Source organism: Chamaea fasciata, unplaced genomic scaffold (assembly GCF_029207755.1).
Source record: "Chamaea fasciata isolate MVZ Bird 193981 ecotype frontalis unplaced genomic scaffold, bChaFas1.0.hap1 SCAF_7, whole genome shotgun sequence".
Classification (NCBI taxonomy): Eukaryota; Metazoa; Chordata; class Aves; order Passeriformes; family Sylviidae; genus Chamaea; species Chamaea fasciata.
In genome coordinates, this window is record NW_027094092.1 from 61220903 (window position 1) to 61245332 (window position 24430).

At 46.0% G+C, this 24430-nt stretch overlaps 2 protein-coding genes across 3 annotated transcripts in view; both read right to left on the reverse strand.

Moving 5' to 3' along the window:
• Window positions 1–3393, reverse strand: part of KLHDC2 (kelch domain containing 2) — a 9851-nt gene extending 6458 nt beyond the window's left edge. The window contains exons 1-4 of one of the 2 annotated variants that reach the window (XM_066189181.1): window positions 3296–3393; window positions 1694–1860; window positions 915–994; window positions 27–144 (exon numbers count right to left, since the gene is read on the reverse strand). In XM_066189181.1, the coding sequence (XP_066045278.1) occupies window positions 27–144; window positions 915–994; window positions 1694–1849 (354 nt within the window). In that variant the 5' untranslated portion in view covers window positions 1850–1860; window positions 3296–3393. Of the gene's footprint in view, window positions 1–26; window positions 145–914; window positions 995–1693; window positions 1861–3089; window positions 3234–3295 lie in introns of those variants that run through there. The other variant, XM_066189182.1, reaches the window with a different exon arrangement.
• Window positions 3394–4972: 1579 nt separating this feature from the next.
• KLHDC1 (kelch domain containing 1) lies at window positions 4973–24242 on the reverse strand. The gene is made up of 13 exons (XM_066189187.1): window positions 23805–24242; window positions 21651–21721; window positions 20289–20406; window positions 19584–19702; window positions 18094–18172; window positions 17165–17248; window positions 16284–16367; window positions 11645–11703; window positions 9911–10023; window positions 9418–9490; window positions 7093–7177; window positions 6388–6440; window positions 4973–5953 (listed from the first exon to the last, which is right to left on the reverse strand). The coding sequence occupies exons 1-13, from the start codon at window positions 23904–23906 to the stop codon at window positions 5779–5781; spliced, it is 1215 nt and encodes a 404-aa protein (XP_066045284.1). The 5' UTR covers window positions 23907–24242; the 3' UTR covers window positions 4973–5778.
• Window positions 24243–24430: the final 188 nt, after the last annotated feature.

Consider the following 24430-nt stretch of genomic DNA (forward strand, 5'->3'; position numbering starts at 1 on the left):
AGGATGAGGATAAAGGAATTGCTGACCTTGTTGGTGTTGCCCCGGGCGTGGTGGCCCCCGAAGAGATAAATCACTCTGTCCACACACACGGCACAGCTGCCAGACATGGAGGGGGGAACGTCTCCCTCTGTCTTGCTCTTCTTCCTGCAAAACCAGACTGCAAGGTTTCACCTGCCCCCAGTGAATGGGTTCATTTAGGTTTTAATGACAGCAGTTCTCAGTTCTTCCCACCTTTTCAGGTCACAAAACCACTCTGCTATGATGGAAAAGGCAGTTGAGTTAATACATGGGTTTTTTTGGGGGGTAGGAATCCCATCTGCCCAGCTCAGGAGTTTGGAATGCTCAGAAGCCTCAGGCAAAGAGGATTCACCCGTGTAAACTGCAGGTTTCCACTCTGCTGCTGGATCTTTCCTGTTTGTAAACATCATAACCACGGAGAGGAGATTGCAGCCCGTGCCCAAGGTTGTCCCTGACCCCAGGGAAGGCTGGGAGCACGGCTGGGATCCCACTTCCTGCAAAGCACTCAGCAGCTCCTTTGCCTGCATCAACCTTTAAAAACAACTCCTGGAAAGGCCAAAAACTCAGCGGGGATTCCCTGACCACCACCGGCCTCAGAAGCGGCACAAACACACAATTTGCAGCTGCTCTATCCTACCCCAGGGATCCCAGAACACCTCGCACTGGTGATCACACACTCCTGTCCTGGCTGCCTCTCCGACCTCATCCTGGAAAAACGTATTGGATGCTTTTGACAGAGAAAAAACACCACCAAACTTGAAATATTTTACACCATTTTTGCAATAGTTTGATAGGTGGGAACAAAGAGATCAAGGAATTCTCTCCCTGCTCAGTCCCTCAGCATGCTTTCCACACCAATTTAAGGATTTATCATTTTAATTAACGATTTACTGTACCATCTTCCAGTTTCCATGTTGTAGATCCATATTTCATCCCTGGGCAGGTAGAAGTCATAAAACCCCCGGACCTGGGCGTTCTGCAGGACAGGTCAGAGAAGGGAAAACAGCGTTGGAAGGATGTTTGACACACGGAATTACAGACTCCTGGGAATGTTGACACCCCCTCTGGGACCTAATCAGAGCACAGATCACGGCAGGAGCAGCGCCTGTACTTCCCACACTCCTGCGCATCCCACCTGCAGGGAGAGCAGGGAATCAGCCTAATCTAGCACCTGCTGGGGACAATCAGCTCCCAGCGGAGCCACGTGGGGGAAAATGGAAGTTAAACCTCTGTTTTTCAGCCCGAGCCAAAAGCTCCTTGTTCACTCCCCCACCCCCTCCACGAGAGGAGTTTATTTACTGAGCTCGCCGGCAATAATTCCGCCACTGAAACGACTCTGTGACAGCGTGACAACAACAAACCTGAGATCCTCAACACCCGAAACGCGGTCGCGCAGATAAAATCGCCCCTCCCAGGCCGCACAATCCCACTCAGACAATACTCCCTTCGCCGAAGGCAAACACCACCCCCCAAAAAAAAAACCCCCAAACCCGCCGAGGTTTAACGCCCCGCGATTTCATTGCAGCGTTGCAAAACACCCCCGGAAAGCGGCGCGACAAATTTCCCAGAGCGACCCCCCCCCCCCGCCCCGCCCGGGATGGATGGGACAATTAACGGAGGGGACAACAACGACCGAATGAATTCGCAGGGGGCAGTGAGCGCTCAGGAGCCGTACCTTGTATCCTCCCCAGACGTACATGCAGCGCCCGTCGGTGACGGCCACGTGCCCGCTGCGCTCGGCGGGGCTGTCGTTCTCCAGCTGCTCGAAGCCTTCCTCGGCCGCCGCCGGCAGCTCCTCGTCCGCCGGCAGCTCCTCGTTCTCCTCGGCCATGTCGCGACGTGCTGCAGGCACACGGGGACACGGGATTTGCCTGGGTCGGAGCAGCTCCTGGCCCTGCACGCACACCCCAACAATCCCAGCCCGGGTATCCCTGGTGGGTGTGCAAACGCTCCCGGAGCTCTGGCGGCATCAGGGCTGTGCCCATTTCCCTGCGGAGCTTTTCCAGTGTTTATTCCACCCTCCGGGGGATGAATCTGTCCCTGAGATCCGACCTGACCCTCCCTCTGACACAGCGTGGGGCTTGGGGGAAAAAAGAGGGAAAAACCAGGAGAAGCTACACACGGTTGGAGTTAAAAACGTTCCAGTGGTGCACGGTTTGTAATGGTTTCGGTTGCCAATGTGGCTTAAAAGTGTCCGTTTTTAAAAATATTTTAAATTTTATCGATCGCTCTTTGGTTGATTTGCCCAGAGGAGCTGTGTCTGCCGCTGGATCCCTGGAAGTGTCCAAGGCCAGGCTGGACGGGGCTTGGAGCAGCCTGGGACAGTGGAAGGTGTCCCTGCCCCTGGAGAGGAGGAGCACTGAGGTCCCTTCCAACCACACCATTCCAAAACGTCCAAAAAAAACCCCCACAAACCAATCCGAAGAGGAATAAACCTGACAGCTCTGCCCACAACAGCAGCAAACCCTGGAGCTTTTCGGTGTCCCCCACGCAAACCTTCCCCCAGCGGTTCCGTGCAGGACCATGTCACCCATCCCACACGACATTCCACAGAACATCCCCGCTCCAAAGCCGCGCACAATTCCCGAAGCCCAGGCTGTCCTGGGAAGACACGGACCCAAAGCTCAGGGAAGCCAAAGAGCCCAAATCTGTGCACCCAAATCCAGGGAAAAGGACTTTAGTGGGACAATCACACCCCGCACTCCAGGGTTGGATATTCCGGCTCATGATATTCCCTTACACCGCGCTCCTGAAGGATTTTTTTCCTTGTTTAATTTCAATCACTCCCGCCGCGGAGACGCTGCACCACCTTCGGGGGGGTTATCGGTGAGCTTTAATTACGATTGCTAATTTAGATAATAGCGAGCCTTGCCCCCAGCTCCGTGAAACCTGCCTGCTTCGAGGCAGCGGTGTCTTCACCGCCTCGGAGCCATAACACGCAGATAATATTTATATATAATACATATGCATCACAGTCTGTTATTCATTTTACGCCTCAGACACGCCGGGCCGTGTCCCTTCAGCCATTTCCCCCTCAGCCCTGCGCGCTCCGCCCGCCGCCCCTCACACACCGCGGCCAGCAGGCGGGGGCTCCTCACGACACCTTCTCCTGTCGCGACATGCCCGAAGCGCAGGGCGGACCCGGGGGGTGGGGTTTCCTCACGACACGCTCAACTGTCGCGACACGGCGCCCACCCGGCGCCGTTAGCGGCGCGGCCCGAGCCCGCCCCGCGTCCCCCGGAGCCCTCGGAGCCCCCCGGGCCCGGCCCGCTCCTACCGCGGCCCCGGCGCTGCCGCTCCGCCGTCCCTCCCCGAGCCGCGGCCGCGCCGCAACTTCCGCCCTGAGGGCGGAACCTTCCGGCAGCGCCGCGCAGGCGCGGCCACCCCGAACCCGCCCTGAGGGCGCCGGGATCGCCGCGAAAATCAGCCGGGGGTGTCTGAACCCACCCCGAACCCGCCCTGAGGGCGCCGGGATCGCCGCGAAAATCAGCCGGGGGTGTCTGAACGCACCCCGAACCCGCCCTGAGGGCGCCGGGATCGCCGCGAAAATCAGCCGGGGGTGTCTGAACCCGCCCCGAACCCACCCCGAACCCGCCCTGAGGGCGCCGGGATCGCCGCGAAAATCAGCCGGGGGTGTCTGAACCCACCCCGAACCCGCCCCGAACCCGCCCTGAGGGCGCCGGGATCGCCGCGAAAATCAGCCGGGGGTGTCTGAACCCACCCCGAACCCGCCCCGAACCCGCCCTGAGGGCGCCGGGATCGCCGCGAAAATCATTCGGGGGTGTCTGAACCCACCCTGAACCCACCCCGAACCCGCCCTGAGGGCGCCGGGATCGCCCCGAAAATCAGCCGGGGGTATCTGAACTACCCCGAACCCGCCCTGAGGGTGCCCGAGAACACCCCGAAAATCAGCCGGGGGTGTCTGAACTACCCCGAAATTAACCCTGAGAACACCTGAACCACCCCAAAAATCACCCTGAAGGTATCTGAACTACCCCAGAAATCACCCTGAGGGTATCTGAACCCACCCCGAAACCCGCCCTGAAGGCACCTGAATCACCCCAAACCCGCCCTGAGGACGCCTCAATCACCCCAAAAATCACCCTGAGGGTACCTGAACTACCCCGAAATTAACCCTGGGGGCATCGGGTACCCCGAAATTAACCCTGAGAACACCTGAACCACTCCAAAAATCACCCTGAGGACACCTGGACCACCCCGAAATTAACACTGGGGGCACGGGGTACCCCGAAATTCGCCCTGAGGGCACCTGAACCCCCCAAAAATCACTCTGAGGGCATCTGAACCACCCCGAAATTAACCCTGAGAACACCTGAACCACCCCAAAAATCACCCTGAGGGCATCTGAACCACCCCGAAATTAACCCTGGGGTCACCAGGCACCCCAAAATTCATCCTGAATGTACCTGAACCACCCCAAAACTAACCCTGGGGGCTCCTGAACTACCCTGGAATTAACATCAGGGCACCCAAACCACCCCAAATTTACACTGGGGACACCTGAACATCCCAAAATCAACACTGGGAGCAAAAATAACCACGCGGGCACCTGACGCTCCTGAATTCACATTTGGGGCACTTGAGCCACCCCAAAATGAACATTGGGAACTCCTGATCAACCCCCAAATTAACCATGAGGGCACCTGAACCCCCCAAATTAACCACCAGGGATGAACAACCCCAAAAATTTACCTTGGGGGCACCTGAGCCCCCCAAAAGCAAATCTTAGGGCTCAGGGGGGGCATCTGAACTTCCCCGTCCCCAAAAAAGGAGGGGAGGGAGGTCAGCACACGAAATTAGGCTGTTAAAATAACCAGTCACAAAAGGTTCTTTTTTGAAATAAGTTTCCTCCTCTCAAACCTCTTTTCCCCCCAAATAATTCATTTTTACAGATTTGAAAACCATCGAAAGAATGCGCCCAAACGCCTCTTGGTTCAACTCTCTATAAAATTTTAATGACTGTGCTCCTGTTAACGAAATATTTGAAACAGAAAAATAACCAGGACTACATTTGCCTTATTTTTTTTTTTAAACAATAAATAAGCAACTTCCTCGTTGTTTATTTTTTTAAACAAGAATGAAATATAAACTTTGCACATCCAAAATACAATATACAACTTATTTCCAAAAGGACTTCCTGATGACAGAAAACAGTCAAACCAAGTGATGAACTGAAGTTTTTCCTATAGAGACCAGGTGATAGTTGCTCCTTGCAGCTTTTTCTTTCAAGTTTCACAATTCCCTGGTGGATTTTTTTTTCCTACTTGGAGTGTGAGGTGTGGGGCTCCACGGTTGGATTTAGGTCAGAGCCCGGTGGAATCAACATTTGGTGGCGGTAAATTTGTTTACCTTTAAGCCTGATCAAGTGTGAACGTCCCCAAGACACCGAGTTGAATTTATCTTTTTATTTTTGGGAAGGCAGATGGGGATAAGGCCAAGGAGGATTTTTAGACTTAAACCATATTTTATCCAGCTGAAATGGATCACGTCCCCTTCCAAAAGAACAAAAGGGTTGTGAGGGCTGTGTGGCCAAAACCATGAGAGCAGAGGTGAACAATTACCTAGAAATGAAGTTGTATCGGTTTTCCGTAACGCAGGAAGAAACGAGAGATTCCCATAAAAAGGATTTGTCGTCAAACTTTGACTCAGAAACCCAGGTGAACACAGAGCTGCAGTGGAACAGCAGCAAAGTTCCTCAACAAACCACCCTGAGGTGTCCCAGCAGCTCCCTGCCCTGCCTCATGAGGAGTGCAGCTGGTTTTGTCTCTCAGTCTCGGCTTTCCTCTCCTGCCTGTGGGTCATGGCAGCCCAAAAAGTGATTTTTTTCAGCACGTCCTGCAGGAGTTTGGATGGCAGGCAGGGGATTTGGTTCTCCAGGAGAGCTGCGTTCTTCCCAATGCAGTCCAGACACAGCCTGAGGACGGGAAACACACACACACAAAAAAAGAAAAAAACAAAAAAAAGGGAAAAACAAGAAAAAAAAATCGCAACAAATGGTTTATATTCTAACAAATGACACCTAATAAAAGCTGGTGATGTGCATTAATTACAGGTGTTAATTACAGGTGTTGTGGGTGCACGTGCAGGGAATTACACAGCACCGGTGATTAGACTGCTGTGCAGCATCACACGTTGAAGGGCACAAGCATTTCCCGAGGAGAACAGTAACCAAATAATTGGGTATTTCACCCAATTTCTGCAGGAGCAGGTGGCTGAAACAGCACCTGGGATAGTGGGAGGTGTCCCTGCCATGGAACACGATGGGATTTTAAGGTCCCTCCCAGCCTAAACTGCGATTTAAACCCTAATTTTAAACCCCAGTTCTGGGATTCTGTAACTCCAACTCACCTGAGCAGGGAATAAGGCTGAGTCTGAAATATCAACAAGTCACTGCAGTGACCCTGAAACAAGAGGAAAAAAAAAACCATTAAAAATGCAATCAATTTCTCTACCTCAGCAATTTTCTACATTCATGTCACATTTATTACCACACGCATGATTTAGAAATATTATACTTGACCAACTGCTTTTAAGGACTCTGAATTATAAATTCCTTTTTATTCAGTCAGTCTCAGGTGAGGATTCCTCAGTGGAATCAGTGGTGTGTAAATGATAATTACCTTACAATCTGTGGTGTGTAAATGATAATAATTTCCTCAGTGGCGTGTAATTTGTAAAGGTTTCAAGTTACTAATTTGAGCAAATTGTTTGAGCCAAACTCAATCTGGTTTTGTTTATTTTTTTTCCCAATTAAAATCCCATATAAATTTACCAATTTGAGTAAAACTCAATCTGTTTTTTTTTAATTTATTTTTTATTTTTCCCAATTAAAATCCTATATAAAAATATATTTATTAATTGATTTGCTCAGAGGTTTTGAACTCCCCATCTGTGGAAGTGTCCAGGCTGGATGATGCCCTGGAGAAACCTGGGATAGTGGGGGAAGTGGGTGGATTAAATGGACTTTAAGGTCTCTCCCAAGTGAAACCATTCCACGATTTTTAATGGATTATAATTATCCCAGTGATGGGATTTATTGTGCAGTTTACTGACCGTGTCCATAAACAGCAAATCGTCTTTGCTGCCCCCAAACACCATCACTTCTCCCTCCTGCCCAAGGCAGGCTGTGTGCCACAACCTGGAAATCAAACCACAAACACAATCAGCGCCCAAGAAACGAGGACTTGTGTGTTACCAGCAAGACAAAGCCATGATTTCAGAGGTAAAAAGTAACACCTGGAAATATATTGCTTGTTTGTTTAATAATATAAAATAAGAGAGCAATGGGACTCGCCACCTCCTGAGAGTTATGTTCATACAGACCAATGTGTTTTGTCATCACTTGATTTTTCTGTACTCTGGGCATGTCAACTTTGTCTCATTTATCACCACAGTGGAAAATTTGTGGGCAGCTCTCCAAGCCAAGCTTTTTCCTGTTGCAATTTTCCACTTTCTTTGGTTCAGAAGTGCAGTTTTCTGCTGGCTTTCAGCCTGGGGGGAGTTCTCAGTGCTGACACAGATCCCTGAGCACTTGGGATCTGCAGTTCTCCTGTCCCAGTCTCACCCTTCCCCCAGGGATTCCTGGGGTCACTTTCTGGGAGTCAATAACTGACATCACACCAAGGAAGGTTGATGATCAGAGACCCCACAAAAGCAAAGCCTGACTGGATCATCTTTCAGAAGGATGCTGCCCCTTCAGCAGCCTCTCCTGGTGGGATTTATTCTTCACCATTAGATTTTTCTGGTCTATCCCCACTGCTGCCGGACCAAAAAATCAAACGCACCACCAAAGTTTCTATTGCCAAAAAAAAAAACCCCAAAAACGTCCCCAACTTTCTTTCTCCCTTCACATCAGTCCTTAGGAGGTTCCTCACCTTTTCCCTTCCTCATACCTGTGGGCCAGATCTGTCTCTGCCTGATTTAGGGGAACTCTGGGCTTGGTCACGGAGAACACTGGGAAGCCTTTCCTGCCTGGACTCTGGTGACATTCTAGCTCGCTGAAACCTGAGGCTTTTCTTACTGCCTGAGAGTTTTCTGTCCTCCCACTGGGCTGCTCTAAACTTAATCACCTAAACATTCTAACAAAGCACGTTATTGAAATCACACAGGGCTCTTCCAGCTACAGCAACAGCATCACACGGGAATGAAAACATTTGGGGGATCCAGGGGGTTAAACAGTTGGTTCTCTATTGGAAGCCAGCATGCAAAAACGCTGGCTGAAGTAAAACTGAGAGAGGAAAAGTGTTTTCTACCAGTTCAGCATCAATTCGATTTGTTACAAATTGCTAACACTGGAGGTTGAAGGAAATTGTTCTCTACAGAATTTAGGGGAGGGAATCAGAGTTGCAGAAGCATCAGGAAAAGACACTGATGAATTTGATTACAAAATAAGAGAAATATATAAAAGAAGAACTCATGGAAGTACTACTGCTCTGCATTTTAAGAGCAACTGAACTGATTTAAAGCTTTTCCCAGCCTCTTCCGGGAAAAATCACATCACAGGGAAGGTTTGGGAGGCTCAGGAACTGAGCACAGAGCCCTGGCTGCTCCTGCTGGGCTGTTTAAAGACTCCTCAGTCCTTAAATACCATAAAAATATCACTGATTGTAAAACCAAAGTATTTAGTGAGGATGAGGTCTGAGTTTATTTGGGCTTGAAACAGTTTGAAGGGTAAGAAGGCAGAAAAGTTGGTTTGGCTGTGGCTGTTGAGTTTAAAAGACAGCCCAGAACAGGATAAAACAGAAAGAAAATTAATTAAGGTAAAGATAGTTCAGTAACAAGGCAGGGAGCAGAGCAGAACTGGACATTTTTGTATCAGAAAAAAAAAAAAAAGATATAAAATTGTGCTGGGAGCTCCTGGGTGAATGCAGGGAATGGATTCAATGAAAACCTGAATATTTACTGTCTACAGCAAATCAGTTCAGCAGTTTTTAACTCAGAAACACAGATAATGCCTCAAACACTGGGTTAACACTCAGTTTTGCTTTTGAACCCTGAAAGAGGCAGCAACTTTTTCATGGTTCTCTCCTCCCCTGTTTCTAATAATGTATAAATATCAATGAGCTTTTATTATTCCCCTTGGTTTATTCATTCCTCCAATTTTTATGCCTTTGTTCATGTAACAATAATTTGGCTACAGAGCACCAGCTTAGTTGGACACCCAGATCCTGCACCACAAAAACATCTTTTCATGTAAACAAGCATCAAATACTCCAATTAAAAATGAGGTACGAAGGCAAAAAAGGTGTTAAAGCCAACTGTTCAACCACACTGCACTTGATATTCTAAACTAGTCTTTAAAAATACTGTTCAGGAATTGAAAAATGGGTTTATTTTGAAAACTGATTCCATTTCAGCACACGTGATTTGTTTCTGTACCTGGGCCTGCTCTTGGGCAGATGGGTCAGCTGCTTCCATCCATTTGTTGCAATGCTGTGGATCCAACCATCACCTGCAATGGGAGAACACTCAATAATGGGGTTTTGGGGACAAAAAAATTACCTTTTTATTCACACAATGAACTCTAAGAGAAGGTTTATTTAGGTAGCAGTAACGTCAGCACTTCATGAAGCTGCATCTTTTCACTCTTTGCAATTTAATGTTGTCACGGAACCCTGACTGCACAGGAATCTGCAATTAAAACACACCTAATCTCCTTCTTTTTGGGCAAATTGAGAAAATCACCTCCTCCCAGTGGAATTATCTGTGAAATTATTATTTCCCTGAAAATAATTTTTGCTAATTTCAGGGTTTTTTTTTTCAGGGAAACGAGCTGCCTTTTCTACAAAAGCAACTCCTGTAAACGATCCCACACCCTTGTCTGTGTGATCTGAAATGCACAACATTAATTCTATGACTCTAAATGACTTACTCAAAGGAACATTATCAGAGCTTAGTCCACCAAAAAGGAAAAGTCTGTCGTCCCCTATGGGGGTCAGCGTGTGCCAGGAGCGATCTCGGGGTTTCTCTCCACTGATATTAATCCTGGGCGAAACAAAGAAACAAAAAAACCCCCCAAATTTTCAAACAACGCTGAAAATTGATTTGGCAGGAAATTTCAGTTTGCCCTAGAGCCACCTTGTTGTTTTTTTTTTTTCTCCCAGTGAAAAATCACATTAAATACTCAAATAAATTGCAGTTAATCGAGATAAAATTGGATGCGAAAATTCCCTCTACTCCAAGGAAAGTGATTTTAAATGACACAAGGATTGTGTCAATCCTAAATCTGATCCTAAAGCTACCACCTCTTCAACCTGATGCTCACCCAGAGTTTGAAAGAAACAGTAGTAAAGAGAGGATTTCCTAAGTACAAAACAGGTGGAGGTTTATTATTGATAAAATCCCGTGTTAAAAAACTGATCAGAAATCTATTCCAGCTGAGCTGCTTTGAAATTGATTTTATTTTAGTTGGTTTTGCTTGAGAATGTGAACAGTAAAGATCTCGATATCCCCCCAAAAAACCTGATTTATCAGAGATAATTAAACAGGGATTGCAAAAGTGCTAAATTGGGCACTCAAGTTCAGGCCAAGCTGCAATATTTATTTGGATCCAAGTGAAGAAAAGAGGCTTCTAAAATTGGCCTGGGCTTTGATGGTTAAAAAAAACCTCATCAAACACATACTGATAATTGATAAAATTTCATTTTATCATTTTTCATGCACAAGAAATGATCCCAGTGCCAGAAATACCCAAATATTGAATGACAGTTGAGTAGAGCTCAGGGTTGGGAATGCAACTTCTGGGTTTTGGCAGCAGAAATGAATTTTGCAATCTCCTGCTGGATGCTAATCCTGGATTAGCAGGTTCAGATTGAGCAATTCCTTAAGAAAGCTGTGTAGAGTTGAGTAAGGAAAAAAACCCCTTGACTGGTTAGTAAATAAAATCCTTATTTATTAATAAATGATTATTGGCTCCTTTTGTGATTAGGAGATGAAAGAAATAATGAATAAATACGAACACTTTATCTCCTGTGAGGTGCCAACAGCAGCAGACACTGTGAAAACTCCTTTTTTTTTCCCCTCAATATCTTAATTTAATTCTTAAATCTCTTTTTTTCAGTCTCTCTGTGGAGGTGCTGCAACAGCTGAACAGAAGATTCCTAAATTTAGTGATCCAATATATAAATATATAAATGTTTACATATACACTATAGTAAATCACAGATAAGTCTTATGAGTTATTCTTGGATCACAAAATAGAAATAACTCGAATTTTGGAAAAAAATCCTTTTTTTTTTTAGGATTTCATGACCTTTTATGGAAGAGACCTTTTCCCAATTTGTGCTGCAATTAAGACAGTAAACCCAGCATTCAAAAAACCTGGAATTCCATATGGATAAATGTACCCAGCCTGAAAATGAGGGTGTTAAATCACTCCACGCTGTGCTTTAAACAGCACCATCAATGCTCTGGTGCAGAGCAGGAAAAAGCTCAGTAATAACCACTATCAAATCCAATTCAATTGAAATCACAATCCAGCAGCTGTTAGGAGTCCCCAAACCCTCGTTCTCCTCTTGGAAAAGCTGCAGGACTAGCTCTGGAATTATTTAACAACCTGTTTCCATCTTCTAAATTCAGTTGGAAGCGTTAACAAAAGCAAACCTACCTTCCAGACCAAGTCCAAGTGTCTAAATTCAGGCAGTGCAAATCATTCATTCTGGTTTGCTAAAACAAAGAAATAAAATCCCACTGGGGTTATTTTAAGCAAACAAGCAACAAAATACTTCAGTGAGGCCTTCCTGGGACAGAATATTCCAAGTGGCAATAGTTTGAAGAAATCTGTACCCACGTGCCTTAATATAAACCTGAATTATGTGGCAGATGAGGAGCTTTTCCTCCTCACAAAAAACCATGCAACTCTCAGGGAAGTGCCTGGCAGAAATATTTCCAGTCATGCAACACAACTAACGGGGCCAATTTTAGCTTCTAAAAGTGAAGGATTTTGTGGTTATTTATCCAGTTCCTGCAAATGTTTTTAAACTTCCATCCACAGAACTCCTGGCAGGGAAATGCAGAAGGTGTTTTTACTCTCCTATTGTTGCCTCCTGTTATTTTTTCCTTGACACTGTGATCAGAAGTTTGGATCCTCCTGTCTGGTCACTACTCCTGGAGTATCCTGGTAGTGCTGTACTCTGTATATTCCCAGAAGAAAAAAAAAAAAAAAGAAGTCCAGCATTTGTGCTTTTCCCTCTTTTTTCCTTTCACAAAGTGACCACCAGCAAGGTTTTAGGACCTTTTGCCATAAAATAAAAAATGGGAGATCTTTCCACTTGCTTATCTGCCTGGGATTTGAGATGGAGGAAATCTCTGACTGCCTTGGGGGTGGTGCAGAAGGTGAGAAAAGGATTCCTTTGCTTGACTGGGAGCTGTGATTCCCCTGGGGACTACAAAAACCATCTGGGAAGTAGGGAAATGTTTCTTGCCTTACCTTCCAACTCCTTCTCTCCCTGGGCAGTCCATAGATCTATTAGAAAAAGCCTTTCTCCAGCTTGCAGATCCTCCTGAGGCAGAACTAGGCTGAAAGGAGCGCTTGTACCCCTAGGAGTGAGGCTGAGGGACTTCCAGAGTTTGTCCAGCAGAGCTCTGGGAAGTCTCTCAGGGATTTCAGGGAACAGCAAAGTTTTTGTCAGGAATGCTACAACCTCCTCTGCCAAGTGCTGCTAACCCTGCTGTCCTGGCAAGGGAATGGGAACCAGCACTTTGGGGAGGGCAACAGCATCAAGACGAGCAGATTGTGAGCGCTTGGGGCATTGCCTGAGACATTTTATCCCTCAAGAGGGTGACTAAAAACAACCAAGTGTGAACAGGGGAACAGATCTGGCTTCCATGACAACTCTATCCAGGTTCCTGCTCCTTCTGGAAGGGGATGAGGGGATCAAAAATCATTCCAGCAGAAAGCAAAATGCAGTTGGGAATCTTCTGCACGTCTGGGGCAAACCCAACATCCTGGCCTCTACATACAACCGAAAATATCCAATCATGGTGGAGCAACACAATTTGATATGAAGGATTATCTAGCAAAGAAAGTTGCTGTCAGGTTGACCATTAAGGTTTCAAGAGGATCCTGTTCAAGACCTCCTCACTGACTTTCCTTTCCTAGGCATTAGGCAGAAGATGGAGAAGTTCTCTGTTCCCTGCTCCCTGGGAAACCAACGTTACCATCTTTGCATTCTCAGCTGGACAGATGCAGAATTCCAGCAGCCTCATTTGGAATTCAAACCACCAGCAGCTGTCCAAGCTTCAGGCCTTTAACAAATAAGAGCACCTTTCTACCCAGCCCTTCTCTGGGGAGCTGGAACCACACAGGCTCAGCGCTCGCCACACAGCTCTCCTGCAGCTTCTCTCAGATTTCTGTTTCCAGCTCTATTTCATCACTCTGCTGCCAATCCTAAAATGATTTTTTTTAAAAATCGGTTTAAGAGCACCAAGCCTCCTAAGAGGGTTGGCATTTCCCTTGGAGCTCCAAGGGCTCCTGAGACACTCTGCTCATCTCTGGCAAGTTCATTTCTTTGCAGCCCAGTTAAGCAGGACCTGCTTCGTCTCAGGATTAGCACATGAGAGGTGGTAATGGTGACAATTATTCCCAGCTCACTGCTGGGCCAGGGAATTCTGCAGCTCTCCCTCCTGGATTTACAATCAGCTATTCCAGCTCCAAGCTTTGCCAAGAGAAGGACTGCAGCTCCATGGATCTTCTGAGCTTTGCTGACAGGAAGGGGTGACAGGGAATTAGAAACATGCTTACATTAAGGCACCAGATGTGTGGAGGGCTGCTGCAAAGGCTTTGGTTTATTTACTTCGTTCTCAACATGAAATTTTTTTCCACTTAAACCAAACACAAGACTCGCATCAACTTCTGGACTAACTCTCCTTCCTTCCCACTTTCTCCCATTTCTGTTTTTATTTTTCCAGGGGCTTACCTGAAGGAACTGAGTCCACATAACACTTCTGAGCCTGTTTTCAAATGATTCCTGGTACAACTGATTCTCTCATCATCATCATCACCATCATCATCATCATCTTCTTATACCAGTTCTAGCTCCAAGTTTGGAAAAAGGTGCCCTTTCCTCCCAGAAAGATGAATAGGAGAAGCCTCATGACACTTCCTGGCCCTTTCTGGTTCCTTGCAGAGCCTTTTCCCTGGGAAGATTTGTATTATGGTGAACTAGAAGGAGAAGGAGGAGCAGAGCAACCCCGTGTTTTGCTCCTTAAATTTCTGGAGAAAAGCAAAACTTCATCCTTTGGGGAGGAATTATTGCTGGTGTCAGGAAATTTTAAAGTGTTTTTTCTGCTGTCTTTAGCTTTTTCTTTTCGTGACTTACATGAATTCCTCAAGCCCCACTGAATGTTCCCTCACCTTTTTTTTTTTTATGTCTCCTTCCATTTATTTCTAGGATAGAAAAAGGATCAATAATAATCACCAAGGTGAAAAATTACACTTGCTGCTCTCCTACAGAATTTAAACACAGCTTTCCACAATTTCACTCTTCTCTGACACGGGTTCCCAAGTGGTTTCACTGAAATTTAGCAAGTTTTCTAAGGCAGCTGAAGAGAAAAAACCTTTTGAGGTCAGAATGCTGTAGTCAAACAGAGTTAAAACAGAAGCCTGAGGGCAAATCCTCTGAGGGCAGTGCAGGAATGACAGGTGAGCTCCAGCTAAATCTGAATTTCCCTGGAGTCAGAGCAGTTCAAGAGTGCAGCAGGGCCAGGGCGAGCACAGAGCCCTCACTGACACAACCCTGGGGGAAGGAGGCTTTGGAGGTGCTCAGGAGTAACTGGCAGGGCAAAAACCATCCAAGGGACATTTACATCTCCACATTTGGGTTTTTTTTCCCCTCTCAGCTCCCTGAGGGAGGAGCAGGACTTGGCTGTGGGCAGCAAAGGTTCAGCTGTGAGCACACAGGACAGGGCAGAGGCTCAGGGCTCACTCAGGACGTGGGTAACCCTGATTTTTCAATCTCCTCAAATCTCTTTATTTGCAGTTTGTCCAAGCCTACAGCTCTGGGAAATGCTGAGTGCAGCTCTCTCAGGCTTGAGCAACAATTCCAGAGATCCTGAATCAAAGGTCACATAAATGGCAAGAACAAACAGGATCCGTTCCCATTATTTCCTTTTCTGTTCGCTCTGGGAAGGCGCTTAAATAAAAAACTTCCTGCAGCTGTGGGAGGCAGTGGAGAGTGGGTCACTGTGCCCCTGCCTGGTGTGTGGGGCTGCTTTCTGTCTGCCTGGAATGCAGATTTGCCAGAGGAATGTTCCAGCAGGGAAATCAGGGAATGGGGAACAAAGTGCAGTTTTACACTGCTCTGTTTCTCAGGATTTGGGAATACAGGGGGTGAGGCTGTGGCAGCTTTCCAAGGTGGAGCTGGAATATGTTCATTCCCAAACTTCTTTTCATTCCCTTCTCTTTTTTTTTTTTTTTTTGTTTTTTGTTTAGACCAGAACTACAGGAACACAGCACTGGGAGCTCTCAGAAGCTTCTTCACTGTCACTTTTTGGAGATAGAAAACATCCAGGCTCATCCTCTAGCTGAGTAGGATTAAAGGCTCTAAAATCAGCTGTAGTGAAAAGAGCTAAAAACTTCAATTAAAAATAAAAAAAAAAACCACAAGAGTGCACAGTCACTGAGATTTGGGAGGGTTTTGCACTTGCCTTACAGGACCTGTTTGTTACATCAGTGATTCAGCAGAGAGGAACTGAGCAGAAAATCTCCTTTAATTAGCACTGGAGAAATTCCAAGTGTTGCTGAGAGGTTTGAGTGTCTCCCTGCTTACCAGTGGTGGCTTCATGGATTTTAATCAGGGGGGTGGTGCCTATGGGTTTTTTTTTTTTTAAAGTTAAAAAGAGTCAGGAAGAGTTAAAATTACACAGCCACAATCCAACCCTAAATTACATATGCACAGATTGCATCCTTTTGTCTATTACCTCTTCCAGACATCTGCATTTCAGCCACTAATCAGCAAAAAAAAGGGCAAAATTCAATGATAAAGCCAACTCCAATCTGTTATTTACCACACAATCATCTGCGTTTTACCTTTGCTGGGACAATCATTAGTATTACAGACAGAAATATTCTTCCTTTTGTAGAGGGTGATGACAAGCAGCATCCTGGATTCAGAGCTCTGAACATCCAGGTTAGGCCAAAGACATTTGGGGTTTTTTTTTTCCTACTACAAAATGACAAAAAAAAAAGAAAAAAAAAAAAGCCAGGAAAATAAAATAATAGGACTGTCAAGAAAATACTGAATTACCAGCACTCGTCCTCCAAAGATGTAACCTTTGTTTCCCAGCACAGCACACGTGTGAGCTGCTCGAGGCTGAGGTGGATCTCCACCCTGAAAGAACCAAAATAAATCCATCAGAACACCAAAAAAAAAAAAAAAAATCTCCTGGGCAGTTTTATTTTTGTGACCTACAGATCAGCAGGAGCTGTTACTAAAACCTCTGGAAGTCACACCTTGAAATGTGATGTTACATCCACGTGCCAGAAAGTGCTCCCTGTGGAAATCAGAACCCAAGGTGGCAAAACTGGTGTTCACTTTGCAATGGTCATTTTAGATTTTGCACTTGGTTTTAGAGGAATTTTAGAACATCTTGTAAAGCCCATAAAATGCTGCAAGACACTCTTCAAATGACTTCTGATGAGTTCTTAGATAAATTCATCTGATTTTATGAACTTGACAGAATATTTTCATCTCAATAAGGCAGAGCTCTCCTGTTATCGGGTTATCCATGGTAATTGTACATGGATACAGTTTTCCAAAGGGCTGGAGGCAGGCTGGGAGAGCTGGGAATGTTTCTCTGGAGAGCAGAAGCTCCAGGGAGAGCTCAGAGCTCCAGAGGCTCCAGGAGAGCTGGAGAGGGACTGGGGACAAGGGATGGAGGGACAGGACACAGGGAATGGCTTCGAATTGGGAAAGGGGAGATTTGGGTGGGATATTGGGAAGGAATTCCTGGCTGGGCTGGAATTCCCAGAGTAGCTGTGTCTGCCCCTGGAAGTGCCCAAGGCCAAGCTGGACAGGGCTCGGAGCAACCTGGGACAGCGGGAAGTGTCCCTGCCCAATTTCTAAAGCTCAACAATTATTCCAAACTCAGTAAATTGTGTCAAGATGTGAGACTAAAAACCACTCACTCGAATTGTTGGTTGAGACCAAGTCTGTGTGGTTGTATCAAACACATGAACATCATTGTGCCAGCCCCAGAATATCTGGCCTTCCTAAAAAAAAAAAAAAAAAAAAAAAAAAAAAAAAACAGGAAGAAATAATAATTAAAAAAAATGTTTAATTTTAAAATCTTTCTGCTTATTGGAGGATACAAAGCTGGAAGGGATGTGTCCAAACAGAAAATACACTAAAAGAGGCAATTCCATGAAAAGATGTGATGATATTTTTAAGAATGCTGCAGCAGCTTGGGTTCAGGTGAAGGTCAGCAGCACCTGGGCATGTTCAGGTTGGTGACACCTGAAAATTGGCTTTGGGCCCCAACATGAGACACTGCAGCAAATTTCACCTGCTAAATCTTATTGTAACGCACTGAGAAATAAACAGATCGCAAAAAAACTCAATTCTTGTGTGTCAATCTTTAACATTTGATGTCAGGAGCTTCCTGTCAATACTCTGCTCAGTCATCTTTGTATGAATTATTTGGAATTACTGCAGCAAAGTTGATAATCCAGGCATCTCCCTGGAGAATAAATTCAATAAATTAACTCAGACTACTTGTCAGATAGACTTGGGAAGCTATAAATTCCCTAATGTTACTTCAAAGAAATAAATCATAATTCTTCCCTGGGAGTTTCAGCTTTAAAATATGCCTTCAGATTAAAATCTTGCCCTTTTCCCTGCTCTGACAGCATTTCAGTTATTGCACTGGGAACTTGGAATATGTGGAACAACCACCACCCCCAACGTGCAATATCTAAAATTTCAAACCTTAAAAACAGGATTCCAAATTTGCATTTCTGCTGATGCCAGAAATGCAAGAAAGATCAGATTCTCATGCTCATCAAGGATGATAAAAAGGAAAAGCACAAATCAGAGGGAATGGGGACAAATCCCTTACCCAAAATGCATCGTGGACGTCGAAACACTCACTGAGCTCATTGTGCTTCCTGCAGCCATAGCCTCCGAAATAAATTAGCCTGAAAGAACAAAACCAGTTCATTCAGCTGCTCTGTAAACAAGATTAAAATGAAGAAGCTGTGTTAATGGTTATTTGGGGTTCCTGCTGCAGTCACACAAACGATGGGAATGTTTTGTGTTGATGATGCAAACCCCAAACAAGGTGAAGGTCGCAGCCACACCCTCAGCAAACCCACACAAGGAAATTTATTCAGGACACCTCAAAGTCTCTGCAGAAGTTTATTTCCAGTGCTGTTTGCAGGCAAAAAAAAGGGAAATAAAAGCCAGGAGAGTGAAATGCCTCCTTCTGTGCCCTTCCCCAGTGAAATCCCTGTGCTGCTGCTGTATTTTTTAACCTTCTGTGTCTAACTTTTGGCAAGAAAGGTTTGCCCTACAGTCTGTGTTTTGGCTGAAAATCAAAATTTTCAACCAAGCACTACTGAATCTCCCATTGTCAGGATCCTCACACACCTCCCAGCCCAACATTCCAGACCATTCATAAATCATCCTTTTTTTTTTTTTATTTTACATCAAAAGGTTCCATTCCATCATCGAAACCAGGTGATTTGCTCAGCATGCAGATGGCCCAATACTCTGAATAAATGCGTTTAGGTTTGAACAGTCTTGTGTTAACAGCTAGAGAGTTCTTCAAATATCTGTATTTTCCTATCTCCTGCAGTTAAAATTAGAATTCCAAAACCAAGATGTGGCACCCAGGGGCATTGCACAGCTTATGCAAAACCTCTTAAGACGTGGAGTCCAGAAAAGAGATAAATCATTTCCATCTGATAATGTTCACTGGAAATCACATTGCTGGCTCGTTTGTAACAGATTTAATAATAAATCACTGACAGGGCACCTGCTTGTGATCACTTCTGCCTCATTATCCAGCCATTTTCCAAAATAAACACAAAATCTGGAGGATTTCTGTTTAACCAAGTGTGTTTTCCAAACACCCTCAGTCACTTTTCCAGCAACACAAACGTCCAGGCTGACTCAGCCCTTGCAAGATAAAAATAATCACTGGAATGCCTTTGCAACTGCCAGCTGTGAAAATCCTTGGAAATACACTAAATGGATTTCTTGCAGGTAAATATTGAATGCTTAAATATTCAATAATTAAATGTCATAATGCGTATGACAGAGAAGGGAATTTTTAAATATTTTTAATGTTTTAAAATCATATAATAGATGCATAATAGCTTTCTAAAGTATAAAAAAATTCCACAAACTTCCCCTAAATATCCCAGCCCTCTCCTAACGTGGACTTTTATTTATCATTAGCTCAGCTCGCACGTGAGGAAAAAGGTACAAAGTCGTTACAGGTCAAGCTAAAAATCAGAGTTTCCTCCATCCCCAACCTGAGTTCTCTTCACTTTTTGACACTTCCCCTCTGCAATTAACACCAATTAAATCTTTCTAAAGGGTTACCTGTTTTTATACACCCAGCAGGAAAGTTTGTCACGTGGGGTGGGAGGTTGACCTTTAAAGTTGGTGATTTTTTTCCACCTGTAGGTTCCGGTTTTTGTTCTCAGATTGACGTAATACAGCTGGAAAGGGACAACAGAAGAAAAATGACAATGTTTTCAGTCTAAAGCACAAATCACCACCAGAAAAAAACCAACCCAGCACCCCCAGAAGCCTGGAAGTAAAAGAGGAACTGGCAGTGAGTTTATGATGACAAATACACCACGACAACAGAGTTCAAGTGGGAGAATTGGCAGAAAGTTTCACATTTCACTGATTTTCTACTCAGGAGTCAACTCTGACTTTATTTATATTAAATGATAAACCGACTGATTTCATCTCTTTTGGTAATTCAGTTTTCAGTTGCAAGGAAAGCTGGTAGCTCTGTTTTAACCAGAATTATTACCTGGTTATTTAAAGAAGTGAATTGCTATCACAGAGCAAAAAAATAAAAGTGATATTCAGAGATTAGTCTCAATGAAGGTTGTCAAAATATTTTTTTAAAACCACTTGGGGAAGCACTGGCATACATATAGAAAGTTTTAGAAAAAGAAAGCTTTTCCTCAAATTTCTCTTTAATTCAAATATAAACACACCAGATAACTGCAAGGTCAGTATTAGGAGTTACTAAAATACAGTATTATGGAATAAAAACAAAGACTACAATACCCTATTGCTGTATCCTTTATCATCAAATCCCCCAAAAATGTACAGCTTGCCATTGATGCTGGCCCCACAGCTGCCTGACATGGAGGTGGGCAACTCCCCTTCCATCAGGTGCATTGTCCTGCAATTAAAAAAAAAAAAATACATTAACGCCCTTAAATCTGCCCAAATGTAACAATCCCAAACAGATTTATTCAGATTTTTAGATTGAAAATACAGTTTGGGCCATAGTGAGGATTAGGAGCTACAGGTGAAGTTGGGCTCCTGTGGTGGAGTAAAACTTCCAGGTGGGTGTTGTGTGATTTATAAAGTATCTTGATTTTTCTGGAGGTGAAATTCACATTAGAAGAGCTTTAGCAGAGCTGAAACGTTAATTATTTGAAATCTGGAAATACTCTGAACTCCAGGAATTCCTGAAATGAGGCTCTGGCATTGCTGGGATGTCAGAAATGGAAAACTGAGGCTCCTGCTGTGCCCTGCACGTGTGAGACTGTGCTGAGAGCTCAGCCAGGTCAGAAAAAGATCCTGGTTAAAAAAAAAAAAAAAAAGGGTTCTGTTTAACCCAGATCACTTTCCTGATCCCTGGGAGCACAAAGTGCTGGACTGGGACAGCAGGGAAAAAAAACCAAGGGAGTGTGGAGGGGCTTTGGGCAACCCTGGGCAAAAAATCATGGTCTGCAGGGGGAAAGAAATGGGGAGAAAAAGGGAAAAGAGAGGGGGGAAAGGGGAAAAATGGGGCAAAAGAATGGGGGGAAGGGGAAGAAATGGCAGAAGAGGAAAGGGGGCAAAAGGGGGGAGAGGGAAAAAAGGGAAAAAGAGGGGAAAAGGGAGGAAAAGGGGGGGGGAATGGGGGGAAGGAAAGGAAAAAAAGGGGGGAAGAAGGAAACAAAAAGAGGGGAAGAAAGAAAGAAAAAGAGGAGGAAAAAAGAAAGTGGAGGGAAAGAGAAAAGAGGGAAATTCTGAGATATTTTTGAGTTGCAATGTATATGGAATTAACAGCAAAAATAACAACTACAGAACTGTAACTAGATCAAGAGCCCAAGTAACCAGTGTTCAGCTGTCCTAACATAAAAGTTAATGTAAAAAAAAAAACCCCAAGGCAAAATAAACAGCACCTGTGTGAACAGAGCCTGGAGCCAACCATTTCCAACATCCCCTTGCACACAACCATCACACCTCAGCAAGGCATGTGTTTCCTGGAGTTAAATTTGCCAGCACAGCTCTGCGCTGCCGCGTTTCCATCCAACACCTGCTATTTACCGTGACCAAGGTCCCTGAAGGCCTTTCCCTGCAGCTCAGCGACAAAAATCAGCTTCAGGGAATAAGGGAATGTAAATGTGAGCGTAAAATGGAATGTAAACTTGCCACAGGCCGCTGTCCATGTCGTAGATCCAGAGCTCGTCGCTGGGCAGATAAACTTCATTTTCTTCAATGGACTGAAAGGGGAACAATTTACAAATGTTAATTCAGTTCCGCTTTTCGTGTTTGCACACGAAATGCCAAGCCACGTTCCTTAGCAACACTGAGTGATGTGAAGGAAATCAGCCACCGGAGCAGGAGTCAGAGCCCAGTGTCACTGCTCTGAGCAGAAAACTCCTGAAGACTCCCTTAATGGCAGAGGTCATTAAGAAAGAAAAATAATTTGGGAACTAATGATGAGGAGAAACAACAAACAGGAGAGGAAGCCCCAAAAAAATGCAATATTCATGGTGAGTAACAGCTACAGCATTAATTACTGCCTTGGCACTAGGAAGAAATTAAAGCCTGGCACTGAGTAAGCAGCCAGAGTCAGTAAATAAATAAAAACTGGCTCAAAATTAAACGAATGTGAAGCAGTTAAATACAAAACTGAAATTTAATTAGCGACAAGACAATTCAGTTACTGATCTTGCTGACTTCAAACCATGTTTTATGATGACTCTGTCACTCTGAAAGGTGCCAAGCAGGCAGGTACATCCTATTTTTGGTACATTTATTCCGTACCAGGTACCTCTGCTCCGCTCTTACACACTCCTGGACGTTGAGTCAATTTGATCTGGATATGTCAGAGGTCAGGCACCTGCTCCAGAACCAGCTCTGAGCAAACACACTGATGCCAAAAATAAAGTTTGCTGGGCAGGAGTCCACCAGCAGCACGTGGAAAATGATTTATCTGTGTAAAGAGCTGCTTACAGAGCCACAATTTTCGTAATATTTTCAACAGTTAAATAAGTAAAACTACTAAGGACACTTGCAAAGTTTATCCGCTGAACTTCATATACGCTGTCTGTTTTAAATGTGCCCCGAACGCGCGGTTTTTTATTAAAAAACTTTTGAAAACATTGTTTGTGCCCATTAGTTCACCCTCAGTTTTAAAGACCAGAGCATAAAAGCTACTAAAGACTACCAGCGATTTACGGGATATTTAGTTATACAGAATATTATGGAGTTTAAATCCAGGAGTCTCCCACTAGAGTTCTTTGCCTGAGTATGGAAGGACAAGCTTTGAACATTTTAAAGTTACCTTAGACCGTGAAAAATATATAGATTGTGAAGTATCCTTATAGAAATAACAGTTTCCACCTGCTCAAGAGCAGGAATCACACCAAGCACAGGCACTTTTAATTTTAGGGCCAATGTGCTTAGACAGACGAGACGAACAGATAAAATACGAACAGAAAAACAACAAGCAAAAATAAGTGGATGTATTTAAAGTAGTATCATTCTTAGCTCCCTTCTGGGTTGAATTCATAAGAGTTAAAAGACACAAGTAGTTATGACAGAAGCAGAAGTGTTTTTTTCTTTTTTTAATGAAAAACAAAACCATACCAAAACAAAACCACACACACAAAAAAAGGGTGGGTTTTAGCCCGCCACCAGCTCGTTTTTGAGCCGACAGCAGCGCTTTATACGGGAAGAAAACACACTCGAAGCACCACAAGAAACAAAAAACGCGCGGACTGGGCAGCGAGAACATGAATTACACCCTGGAAAAGCTGAGGCGCAAACTCCAGCCGCGGAGGCTCGAAGGGAGACGCGCTCTGCGCGCTGAGGAACGAAGGGCGCGCTGGAAGGGGACGGGAGCGAACCGGCTCCGCCAGCCCTTCCCTTCCCTTCCCTTCCCTTCCCTTCCCTTCCCTTCCCTTCCCTTCCCTTCCCTTCCCCACACGTGCTCTGTGACGGAGGAGACCGCAAACGGGGCAGGAGGAGGGCGCTGAGCGCGGACTCCCCGCGCGGGGAAAAGGTGGCGGGACGAGGGGACCGGAGGGGAGCGGAGCAGACCGCGCCGTCCCCTCAGCGCCGTCCCCTCAGCACCGTCCCCTCAGCGCCGTCCCGCCGCCATTCGAACGGCGCGCGGCCGCCGCAGCCAATCAGCGCCCGCGCCGCGGCCCCGGGCGCCCGCCGAGGGCTGAGGGGCGGCGTGGGGACCCCCTCCCCTCCCCCCCCCCCCCGCCCCGCCCGGGGCTCCGCTGCCCGAGCCCGGAGCTCCGCTCCCGGCGCTCCTTCCCGGTTCCCTCGCCCTCCCTACGCCCGCCTTACCACGTATCCTCCCCACACGTAGAGAAAGTTCCCGTCCACCACGGCGCAGTGGCCGCTGCGCTCCTCGGCCACGCAGAACTGATCCGCGGGGTCCGCCGCCATCTTGGGGGGGAGGAAGAGGAGGAGGAGGAAGCGGCTCGGCTGCCTCGGGGCTCGCGTCCCGCCACCGCCTCCTCGGGGTGAAGCTGCGGCTCCGCCGCCGGTCGCTCCCTTGGGGCGGACGGGAAGCCAGGAGGGTCCAAAGTGTGGGGCGGCCGCCGGCGCGGCGCGGGTCGGGGCGGGAGCGGCGCGCTGCCCTCGGTGCCGGGCCGAGGTGTGAGGCGGAATGAACCGTGCGGGAGGATGTGAATAACGCGGGAGGATGTGAATAATGTGCGCGAGAGGAGGAAAGAAGCGCCGAGAACAGGAGAGCTCAAGGCAAACCACAGGGCAGAGAAGGGAAGGAGGAGCCGGGTCCCAAAGCGGGACGGGGTTTAAGGCTTGGGGCAAGGGCATGGGGTGATGGACGTGAAGGGGGAATGGCTTCAAACGGCCAGAGGGCAGGGATAGGTGGGATGTTGGGAAGGAATTCCTCCCTGTGAGGGTGGCACAGAGACGCTGTGGCTGCCCCTGCATCCCTGGAAGTG

Excerpts from the sequence above, each read along its gene's own strand:
- KLHDC1 (XM_066189187.1), bottom strand. The coding sequence starts at position 23,906 with ATGGCGGCGGACCCCGCGGATCAGTTCTGCGTGGCCGAGGAGCGCAGC. Across the intron at positions 17,249-18,093 it reads ACGTCCACGATGCATTTTGG|GAAGGCCAGATATTCTGGGG; the intron begins GTAAGGGATTTG and ends TTTTTTTTTTAG. Across the intron at positions 5,954-6,387 it reads CAGCCTTATTCCCTGCTCAG|GCTGTGTCTGGACTGCATTG; the intron begins GTGAGTTGGAGT and ends TCCCGTCCTCAG.